Below are 11689 nucleotides of genomic sequence, written 5' to 3'. Positions count from 1 at the left end.
CCCAGGTTCAGTTACACCACATTTAAGAAGCCAATGCCTTCTGGCCGGAGTAGGCAATTAACTTACACATGCACACACACGCACACACATTCACACACATATGCACGCACACATACATGCACACACACATATGCACAGCGTTAAAAATAAATGGGGACTGACGAGATGCTTCAGATGTTAAGAGTACTTGAGTCCTTGCTGTTTTCTCAAAGGACCTGGATTCAGTTTCCAGCACCAACATGGCAACCCCTGACTGTCTCTAACTCCAGTTCCAGGGATCTGACATCCTCTTCTGGCCTCTGAAGACACAGGTGGTACATATACATACTACGCAAGCAAGGCATAAACATGAAATAAATAATCTTTTGTGGGGGTTCAAGACCACGTTTCTCTATGTAACAGCCCTGGCTGTCCTGGAACTCACTCTGTAGATCAGGCTGGCCTCAAACTCAGAGATTTGCCTGCCTCTGTCTCCCAGGTGCTGGGATTAAAGGCATGTCCACCTCTGCCTGGCATAATTAGTCTTTAATTCTTTTTTTAAAAGAGGAAGGTTGGCCGGGCGGTGGTGGCGCATGCCCTTAATCCCAGCACTCGGGAGGCAGAGGCAGGCGGATATCTGTGAGTTCGAGACCAGCCTGGTCTACAAGAGCTAGTTCCAGGACAGGCTCCAAAACCACAGAGAAACCCTGTCTCGAAAAGCCAAAATAAATAAATAAATAATAAAGGAGGAAGGTTTTATTTTGGCTCTAGGCTCAGAGGGCTCAGTCCTTCGCTGTGAAGAGACGAGTTTACAACATGGCTTCCTACATCTTCTCTGGCCAGGAAACAGAACTCTGGTCACAGTAGGGGAGCCTGGAACCCGTGAGGCTCCAGTGACTCACTTCCTCCCAGGGGGCATACACCCTTCCCAAACAGCACCAACAGCAGGGGATGGACTGAATGTCCAAATACACGATCTCCTGGAGGACAGCCCACATTTAAACCACAGTGGCCTTGCACAGGGAATGTGCTCAGATGATGGTCTCCGACTTTCAGGTCCTAAGAAGACAAGAAGACACGGCCATAATAGCGTCACAGAAAGAGCAATGGGCCAACGAGAGAATAGTGGGCCAAAGCAGATCGCGTCCTCCTGCCCCACCACCACTAACACCTATTCACACACACACACACACACACCACCCGCACACCCCTGTGAAGGAAGACAGGCCAAAGATGGGCAGGGTTTCCTGTTTACAAAGGGGCTGGAAATGTCTACCTGACTGGCTAATTTGGGGGGGGGGTGTCTGTTTGATTTGTTTATTTGGTTTTTTTGTTTTGTTTTGTTTTCTCTGCTTAGCTTTGGAGTCTGTCCTGGAACTCACTTTGTAGACCAGGCCGGCCTCAAACTCACAGAGATCTGCCTGCCTCTGCCTCCCGAGTGCTGGGATTAAAGGCGCACACCACCACCACCTGACTTGTTTGTTTGGTTCTTTTGAGACCAGGCTATCCTTCAACTCACAGACATCTTCCTGTCTCTGCCTCCCCAGTGCTGGAATTACAATTCTACACTATGCCCAACTTGGTTTTGCTTTTTTCTTTCTTTCTTTTTCTTTTCTTTTTTTTTTTTTTGTGACTTTGGTTTGTTGGTTTAGAGTTTAGAGACTGGCCTCTCTGTGTAGCCCTGACTGTACTGGACAACACTGTGTACACCAGGCTGACCTCCAGCTCAGGGAGGCCTACCTGCCTCTGCCTTCCAGTTCTGGGATTAAAGGCGTGTACCACTACCACCGGGCTTTAATTTTGTTTTCTGAGATAGGATCTTGCTACTTAACCCTGGCTGATTAGGAACCAGTAAATTCCAAAGCAGACTGCTTTTATTTAAGACATTTTCTCCTGCCTCTACCTCTCAGGTGCCGAGAATACAAGCATAACCCACCACCTCGCTCTGTTCTTTCTTTTTATTTTTCATTTATATATTTTCAAAGAATCCTTGGCATTTAGGTTCTTACTGTAGGTGTGTGCTGACTAGTTTATGTGTTTGCTTGCTGGCTTGCTGTCAGCTTCACTCAAGTTAAAATCATGCTCTTCCGGTCTCTTTGGCCTCTGCGGCAGAAGCAAGATGGCGAAAGGAACGTCATCCTTCGGAAAGCGTCGCAACAAGACGCACACATTGTGCCTCCGCTGTGGCTCTAAGGCCTACCACCTTCGGAAGTCTACCTGTGGCAAATGCGGCTACCCTGCCAAGCGCAAGAGAAAGTATAACTGGAGTGCCAAGGCTAAGAGACGAAACACTACCGGGACTGGGCGGATGAGGCATCTAAAAATTGTCTACCGAAGATTCAGGCATGGATTCCGTGAAGGGACAACCCCTAAACCCAAGCGGGCAACTGTTGCAGCATCCAGTTCATCTTGAGGATTTCAATCTGTCATAAAATAAATGTTCTGGTTTCCAAAATTAAAAAAAAAAAATCACGTGGGAAGAAGGGATTGAGAAAATGCCTCTGTGAGCTTAGTTTGTAGACAAGTCTGCTTGCCATTTTCTTGATTAATGTTTGATGTGGGAGGACCCCACCCCTGCTCAGAGTGCCCGTGCCAACCATGGGCAAGTGTTTCTAGGTTATGTAATAAAGCAGTAAGCAAGCCAAAGGTGAGAAAGCCAGTAAGCAGCACTCTTCCACGGCTCCTGCACCAGCTCCTGCCTCTGGACTCCTGCCTTGAGCGCCTGTCCTTGCTTCCCCCCAGTGATAGAGTATGACCTAAGAGTCGGAAGCTGAAATAAATCTTTTCTTCCCCAAGCTGTGGTATTCACCACAGCAACAGAAAGCTAACTGGTGAGGTGTGGATATAAACACGCATCGCTGGGTGTTCCGTGTGGAAGCAAAATCAAAAGTTTAAGGTCAGCTGGCTGTGGTGGTTCCTGCCATTAGTTCCTGCACTCGGGAGGCAGAGGCAGGTGGGTCTCTGGATCCCTGTGAGTCCTGAGCCAGCCCAGCTACGTAGAGGATTCCAGGAAAGCCAGGACTACATGGAGAGACCATGGCTCAAAGAGAAAGACTTGAACAGTAGTGAAAGCACGGACTGTTCTTGTGGAGGACCTGAGTTCAGTGTCTCGCACCTACGGAAGGCAACTCACAACCTGTAATCCCTGGGAATCTGACACCCTCTTCTGACCTCCTCAGGTACCTGTACACACATCACACACACACACACACACACACACACACACACACACACACACACACACACATCAAAATAAATCATTGAAAAATGAAGCTAGCAAAGCAGTCATGGTGGCGCACTCCTTTAATCCCAGCCCTCAGAAGGCAGAGGCAGGTGGATCTCTGTGAGTTTAAGGCCAGCCTGGTCTACAGAGTGAGTTCCAGAACAGTTAGGACTGCAAAGTGAGACCCTGTCTCAACAAAAAACAAACAAAAGATGTTGACAAGCCTTGACATATGTGCTTTATCACGTATGACCAGTAGGTGGCAGCAAAGGCAGGCAGACGAATCAGCCTTTTCAACATCTAAAATTTGGTTTTGTTTAGGTGAAAATGTATTCCTGCCCTGTTTGCCTAAGCATTTAAGGGATGGAAGTTAGGAAACAGGCAATTGACAAGATATAGTTATGTGTATTCTCGTGTCCGTGAGAGTGTCATTGCTAGTTTACAAAGAAGGAAACAGGAATCCCTTCCCAAGGTGACAGAATTTTAAACGATAGTAGGTAGGTGAGTTAAACATTTGGTGTGATTGGACAGGGTCTCCCTGTGTGGCCCATACTGGCCTCTAACCTGTGACAATCCTCCTGCCTCAGTGTTAGGCTTACAGCCCTGCTTCACCACACGCTACAGAAACCCTGTGTTTGAATTTTGCTCTGGACTGGAGGAGAAAACCGGAGCAAGCGCCAGATAGATCAGAAAGCAGACACCTGACTCCCTTGACTGAGCGCCTTTGGTGGGATGTGGGGTGTGAAGCCCGTGGGGGCAGCTGGTTTAAAATGCAATGTGAACTTCCTCCCATAAAGCAAGGCACACACGGATCCCTCACCTGCAAGGGCTCGGGCTGACTCATCTCTAGAACCAAGATAACTGACTCTAAGAGCTATTTATGAAAGGTGTGAGGAAAGGAAATAAAAACCCAAATTAAGATAGGGTGGGGACATAGTCCGCGGGTAAAGCACTTGCTTACAGAAGCCTGGCTTCATCCGCAGCGCCACAGACAAGCCAGCACTCCAATTCCCTGGAGCGGGGCAGGAGGTAAAGGTCATTCTTTTTCTTGGTTTTTCGAGGCAGGGTTTCTATGTGGTTTGGTAAAGGTCATTCTTGACCAACCAGAGAAGGGCCGAAAGCTAGCAGAGATGAGATCCCATCTGGAAACAGGTGGAGAAGGGCTAGAGAAATAGATTAGAGGCTAAACGTGTGTGCACGAGTGTGTAAGGATCTGAGTGAGGTTCCCAGCACCCACACAGCTGCTCACAAACAACCGTATCTCCAGTTCTAGGGGATCCCACACCCGCTTCTGACCTCTGAGGGCACCAGGCACACACGGTGCACATGCATACATGCAGGTGAACTCGCACCCACATAAAAAGTAAGTAAATCTAAAAAAAAATAAATAAATAAGAAAAAGCAACTTGAGCCAGGCGGTAGTGGCACATGCGTTTAATCCCAGCACTTGAGAGGCAGAGGCAGGCGGATCTCTGTGAGTTTGAGGCTAGCCTGGTCTGCAAGAGCTAGTTCCAGGACAGGCCCCAAAACTACAGAGAAACCTTGTCTTGAAAAAAACAAAAAAGAAAAAGCAACTTAATGGGGGAAAAAATAGCAGAAGATCAAGTGTGCATACATTCCACTTAAGGATAAAGAAATTCTTGTTTTAGGGCTGGAGAGATGGCTCAGTGGTTAAGAGCATTGCCTGCTCTTCCAGAGGTCCTGAGTTCGATTCCCAGCAACCACATGGTGGCTCACAACCATCTGTAAAGAGGTCTGGCGCCCTCTTCTGGCCTTCAGGAATACACACAGAATATTGTATACATAATAAATAAATAAATATTAAAAAAAAAAAGAAATTCTTGTTTTAAAATTACATTTATTGCTATTGTGGGGCAATGGTTTTTCACTCCTTTAATCCCAGTACTCCGGAGGCAACAGGAGGATCTCTGAGTTCAAGGCTAGTTTCAAGGTAGATGGGGCTAGGAAGAGAAATCTTGTTTTTTTTTTTTTTTTTTTTTTTTTTTTTTGGTTTTTTGAGACAGGGTTTCTCTGTGGCTTTGGAGTCTGTCCTGGAACTAGCTCTGTAGACCAGGCTGGTCTTGAACTCACAGAGATCCGCCTGCCTCTGCCTCCCGAGTGCTGGGATTAAAGGCGTGCGCCACCATGTGCGCCACCATCGCCCGGCGAGAAACCTTGTTTCAAAAGCAAAAGAAACAAACAAAATTACATTTATTCATTTATTTTTACTTGTATATGCATCAGTGTAGAACCAGAGGAAGGCTTTGTGAAGTCCGTTCTCTCCTTCCAGGTGTGAACTCGAAGTTGTCAGTCCTGTCTGGCAGCCCTTTTACCCACTGGGCCACCTCGATAGTGATACTAATCCTAAGAAGAAAATGGTAAGTAAAATGTACTGAAATTTAAAAATAATAATAAGCAAGTGCTAGGATTACAAGCGTGAGCCCCTTTTGCCCTGTTGGAGTTGTCTATCAGATGAAGCCTGGCTCCTCCTCTGCAGGTAAGCAGTCCAAACCAAGGCAAGGAGGAAGAGAGGCGCCAGCCTAGGGCTGTCCCCCCTCCTGTTGAAGTACCTGTGCCGAGCAGGTGACCAGGGAGGTTCCAGTGCACGAGCCCCACAACCACAGCCAGTCCTGATGCCCCCACAATTCGCTCTGAGGCTTTCACTGACTCACGAGAGAAGTATACGTGTTTGGGGGATGTGGCTGCAGGAGAGAGAGGACTGGGGACTGCTGGGGAAATTGCTTGGCAGGGGAGAGTAGATGGGATTCCCAGCCTTCACTCTGTGACACCCTGATGGCAAACAGGGGAGTGTGAAGCGCTCTTGTACAAGGGTGGGGATTTCCAGACTAGAAGGTCTTCCTAGAAATGAGTCTACCCACACCCACACACACCTGACACTGGGCGGCACTGGAACTCCCTCAATGCCCTCTGCGCCCACTCAGGCATAAGCTATACTCTCTCCCATTCTCCAGATAAGGAAACTGGAGGCCAGAGAGGTAGAGATAATTACCAACACGTAGGAAGTGGCAGTGGGGTGTGGCGGCTCAAGCCTGTCACATCAGTGCTTGGAGCCTAAGTAACAAGTTCCCGGCTAGCCAGGGCTACGTAGCAAGATCCTGTCTCACAAAACCAAAATCTAAGCCTGCAGAGCGTGACAAAGGCCCTGCTTCCTATTCCAGAACCACGCACATGAGGAACAGTAGCCTGTGCCTATAATCCCAGAGGCAGACAGATCTCTGTCAATTTAAAACCAGCCTTGTCTACATAATGAATTCCAGGACAGCCAGAGCTACATAGTGAGTTCAAAGACAGCCTGGGATACGTGAGACCACTGTCTCAAAAGAAAAGGGAGTGAGAAGCTGGGGGGTGAGGGCGGGGGTGCACACCTTTAATCCCAGCACTCTGGAAGCAAAGGTAGGACTATCTCTGAGTTTGAGGCCAGCCTGGTCTACATAGTGAGTTCTAGGACAGCCAGGGCTGTGCAGAGAAACCCTGTCTCAAAAAGAAAAAAAAAAAAAAAAGAAAGAAGAAAGAAAAGGGAGAGGGGTGTGAGGATAGGAATGAAGACAAAGGTGTGAGTAGTACTGAATGGGGAGATCAATAAATAAAGCTTATTGGCTATACCTTCTAGGGAGAAACAAGCATTCCCGATAGATTCCAAAGATCCCTGAAACAGCATCTACACCCCACCCTTCCCTGGTCTGGAGTCCTGCCTCTGAGTCAGCTAAGTCAGCGAAGTGCCTGAATCCAGCTGCAGGTTCCCACCCACTGGACCCCCTGGGCAGGGGCCTCTGACTTTTGGATGTATAAACAAGTTCTGGTGGCCTTCTTGTCCAGACACTGCCGTGCCCAGGCAGGTGTGCGTGTAAACATTTGGGGGTTCAGAGGGTGCACATCCTCTGTGAAGCCAGGTGGAGCCAGGAACCAGGGACACCTAGGCACTGGAGATGGCCAGGATGGTGTCTGGACCCAGCCTTCCTTTAAGAGAATCAGGCTGCCATTGGAAAATCCAAGAGGAACCTGGGGACCAGAAGGGGATTGACTTGTGCCTAGACCATACAACAGACAGATGTGGGCCCAAAGACACGGGTCACACCCTTTCTGCTCTGTGTGGGAGGGACTCCCCCTGCCCCCAAACAGCTCCAGCTGCCCATCTTCCTTCCGCAGACCCTATCTGCTAGATCTTTGACTGCTCCTATCCCCTGCCTCCACCTCCTGTTATCAGTGGGACCTGCAGCCTGCTGATTCTTGGACAGGCCTGCCCTCCCCGGGGAAGGACCAGATGGATGGACTGCTGGGGCCTGATATGCCCCAGCTGGCCTAGAGGACTTGGGGCTCCTGGAAGGCACGTAGCACTACTCAGAAGAGCAGGAAGAGAGGGTGCTGGGCCCTGGGCAAAGCTCAGTCTTTGCTAGTCCAGACGCACACACGTACACGAGAGCGTATCAATTGCTCTCTGAGGACAAACTAGGCTGAGATAGTTGCAGACGCTACAGAAAGTGAACAAGCCTGCAGAGCCGCCTTCCAGACAGGATCCTGTGACCCAGCGTGGGGCCACTTCTCCGCGTTTCCTTTCTACTCTCAGATTAGCGTGGTGAGATATTGACTGAACTGGGGCTGTACAGGCTCAGGGCCCTGCAGGCCTATGTCATGTGACTCCTCAGATGGCAAGAGGCAGGAGGCACACTGCTTAGCTCTCAGATCATCCAGTTCCTCCCACGGACACAGATAAAAATAAACACAATGCGGTCCTCCAGGTCCTCAGTGGGCAGGACCCCACTGCCCAGACAGTTTCCAAGAAACTTCAATTCAGCTGCTCATGTTTGACAACTGACCTTAACTTCTTTTTTTTTTTATGATTTATTTAACTTTATTTTATGTGCATTGGTGTGAAGGTGTCAGATCTCGTGGAACTGCATTTTCAGACAGTTGTGAGCTGCCATGTGGGTGCTGGGAATTGAACCCAGGTCCTCTGGAAGAGCAGTCAGTGCTCTTAACCGCTGAGCCCTATCTCCAGCCCCTGACCTTAACTTCTTAACAACTTAATGTTTTGTTTTGTTTTTAATTAAAAACAGAGAGGCTGGCTGCAGCGGCGCACGTCTTTAATCCCAGCACTCGGGAGGCAGAGGCAGGGGAATCTCTGTGAGTTTGAGGCCAGCCTGGTCTACAAAGTGAGTTTCAGGACAGCCAGGTTATACAGAGAAACCTTGTCTCGAAAAGCCAAATAAGTGAGTTCGAGACCAGCCTGGTCTACAAGAGCTAGTTCCAAGCCGGGCGGTGGTGGCGCACGCCTTTAATCCCAGCACTTGGGAGGCAGAGGCAGGCGGATCTCTGTGAGTTCGAGACCAGCCTGGTCTACAAGAGCTAGTTCCAGGACAGGCCCCAAAACCACAGAGAAACCCTGTCTCGAAAAACCAAAAAAAAAAAAAAAAGCCAAATAAATAAATAAAACAGAGCACCGGGAGAGTTGACTCAGCTGCCTGAGGACCCAGTTTGGAGTCCCAACACAAACATATGTAACTATTTTCAGGATGATGGACGAACCACTGGCAGACTTGCACCAGGCACAAAAGTGGAACACAGACAAACAGGAAGGAAAAACACCTGTACCTATAAAGTAAAAAGATATTTTTTAAAACTTTTATTTAAAAATAGGACCACTGGTTGCCGGGCAGTGGTGGTGCATGCCTTTAATCCCAGCACTCAGGAGGCAGAGGCGGAGGATCTCTGTGAGTTCAAGGCCAGCCTGGTCTACAAGAGCTAGTTCCGGGACAGGCTCCAAAGCTACAGAGAAACCCTGTCTTGGAAAAAAAAAAAAAAAATAGGCAGCTCTTCCTTGGGAAACCCACACTACAGTCACATGCTCTTGGTTGTGTCTTCTTTCCAAGAGCAACTCTTTTTCTATGCCGCTGGGCTTAAATCTATCTCTAGAATCTCCTCTTCATAAACTTTAATGTGGCTTCAAAGTAAATAAGTAAATAAGCTGGGTGGTGGTGGAAAACATCATTAATTCCAGCACTCAGAAGGCCGAGGCAAGTGGATCTCTGTGAGTTCGAGTCCAGCCTGGTCTGCATAGTGAGTTCGAGGACAGCCAGGGCTGCACAGAAAAACCCTGTCTCAAAAAACTAAATGAAAAAAAAAGGATAAACACATAAATAAAATAAATTTCAATGCTACTTCAAAATAAATAAATGAATAATCCCGGCAAGGCGGCTCAACAGGTAAAGGCGCCTGCTACCAAGCCTAATGACCTGAGTTGGTCCTTGGAACACACGCGGTAGAAGGATAGAACCAACTTCTGCAAGTTGTTTCTGAGCTCATGCATATGCACAAACAGGTACACACTACAATAAATAAAAGAATAAATGAATCAGGAATCCATTAGGAAGCAGACGGTAGATGAGCTCCCAGTGAGCAGAGTCGACATCACGGCTCAGGATTCGGAGACAACCTGAACCAGAAATCTGCTCCTGGTGACACCAGCACAATAAATACTCCATGTTGGTGACTCCAAGCCTCCCCACATGTGTCACATCAGCCTCTGCCTAGGAACACGTATGACTGCATGCAGGGTGTTCTCGGGGTCCAGGACACTCTTCCTGGGATCACATCTGAAAATAGGAGTTTTCCCCCAAATTGCTTCTGGAATTAGGGCTGATACCATTTCTCAGCATATGCTCCTGGGTACTTCATTTAAACAAGGTGTGTGTGTGTATGTGTGTGTGTGTGTAAAAAGAAAGAGACAGAGAGAGTATCCTTGGGAGTGAGAACAGGTACACAGTCTAGAAGGTCTCACTGTAACCCAGGCTGGTCTTGAACTTGCTGCATTACTAAGGAAATTTTGAACTCTGGCCCTCCTACCTCCTTCCAAATGCCATGATTCTAAGAGTTGACCATCACACCTGAAAGGATTTTCGTCAGTATTTTAAGAATGTGGAAAAGTCACTAGGGGGCTCTTGGCCAAGGTGTGACCACACATTTTCACCCATCTCTGATCACAGGCTGTAGAGGCAGGTGCAGGAAGAAGCAGAATACAGCGGGGGCTGTTGTAATAACCCAAGTGAAGCAGGCTCGGCTGTGGGTGCCTGCTGTGATCAGGGGAAGCATGAGGCTTAGCGACAGACCGGAAGGGACAGAAGAACTCAAGGCTGTCTGAAGAAATAGTCACAGAATTGTACAGCTGACGGGGACCTGAGAGGCCAATTTCCAGTCTTGGAGAAACCGTATTCCAAACAGGGTCCTGAACTTAACCTCAACCATGATGAAAGACTGGAGCTGGGGTGTGAATTCAACGAACTCAAAGAGACCTAGGTGGCCCCAGACTCTGGAGAGGCTTCCCGGAAGAGGTGGAGTGGATCAGCATCCAGATCCGACACTGCTGGTGGGTGAGGCTCATTATCTGCCCACTGAGGACAAGAGTCAGCACTTCCGGACCAGCCTGGGAGTCAGCGTTAAACCCCCCGACTAGAGTCAGTGGGGTGCTCCAGAGGGTAAAGATGCTTGCCTTACAAACCTGACTATCTGAATTCTATCCCAGAATGTTCCTCTAACTTCCAAATGTGCACCTTGTCACACAGACCCACACACACATGCATCGCGCATACACACCCACAATAATATAATTTTGTGGTTGTTGTTGTTGGTGGTGGTAGTTGTTTTTCTTTCAAGACAGGGTTTCTCTGTGTAACAGTCCTAGCTGGCCTGGAACTCACTCTGTATTCCAGGCTGGCCTCAAACTCACAGAGATCCTCCTGCCTCTGCCTCCTGAGTGCTGGAACTAAAGGCGTGCACCACCACTGCCCAATGCAATAATACAATTTTTGTGTATACACTAGCTCCCAAGAGAGGCCATCTCTCCCAGTCCCTTCCTGCAGCAACTCTGAGAGGGCAGAAAGAAAGGCAGAGGAAAGAAACGCTGTATCACCTTCCCTCCCTGTGGCTTTGGGCTGTCACACCTTACCTCCCCCCCCAGTTTGAGAGCACCAGAGACCTGGGAACTAAAGTGGAAACAGCGCCTAAAAGCTAAAGTGGCTCAAGGATTTGGTGGGGTGAGAATATGAGTGTGAGCAGGGTGTGGTGAGAAAAAGCCTACCAACTCCATTAATATCACCCAATCTAGACAAATAAAGTGACTCTTGTTCATTAACCGCCGGACACACCCACAGAGATTTTCTCCTGTGTCTTTTGGCTGTGTGCCCTTTGATCACACGAAGAACTTCCCTCCCACAGCTTTGGAAGGGCTGGGGCAGCTGTGGGGCCCCTAGGTTAAGCCTCAGGAACTTAAAAATACACAGGCGCATGCACACACACACACACACTTTGCTTTGTTTTGATTTGATTTTTTGAGACAAGACCTCATGTGTAGTACTCCCTGGCTGGGCTGACTGTCCTGTAGACCAGGTTAGCCTTGAACTCAGAGATCCCTCCCTCCTGAGTGCTGGGATAAAAGATGTGCGCCACTACTACCCTGATTTATATGCTATTTTT

The 11689-nt window shown here is 48.4% G+C and overlaps 1 protein-coding gene across 1 annotated transcript; it reads left to right on the top strand.

Moving 5' to 3' along the window:
- The first annotated feature begins 2098 nt into the window (after positions 1 to 2098).
- On the top strand, positions 2099 to 2392 carry LOC121456090 (60S ribosomal protein L37-like). Its single transcript, XM_041663908.1, has one exon. The coding sequence runs from the start codon at positions 2099 to 2101 to the stop codon at positions 2390 to 2392; it is 294 nt and encodes a 97-aa protein (XP_041519842.1).
- Positions 2393 to 11689: the final 9297 nt, after the last annotated feature.

Source organism: Microtus oregoni, unplaced genomic scaffold (assembly GCF_018167655.1).
Source record: "Microtus oregoni isolate MIOR12 unplaced genomic scaffold, Mior012 000015F_ref0000493, whole genome shotgun sequence".
Classification (NCBI taxonomy): Eukaryota; Metazoa; Chordata; class Mammalia; order Rodentia; family Cricetidae; genus Microtus; species Microtus oregoni.
The sequence above is the reverse complement of the archived record's forward strand: the minus strand, read 5'-3'. Positions and strand labels throughout refer to the sequence as shown.

What these genes read in the sequence shown, in the direction of transcription:
- LOC121456090 (XM_041663908.1), top strand. Translation starts at nt 2,099, where the DNA reads ATGGCGAAAGGAACGTCATCCTTCGGAAAGCGTCGCAACAAGACGCAC.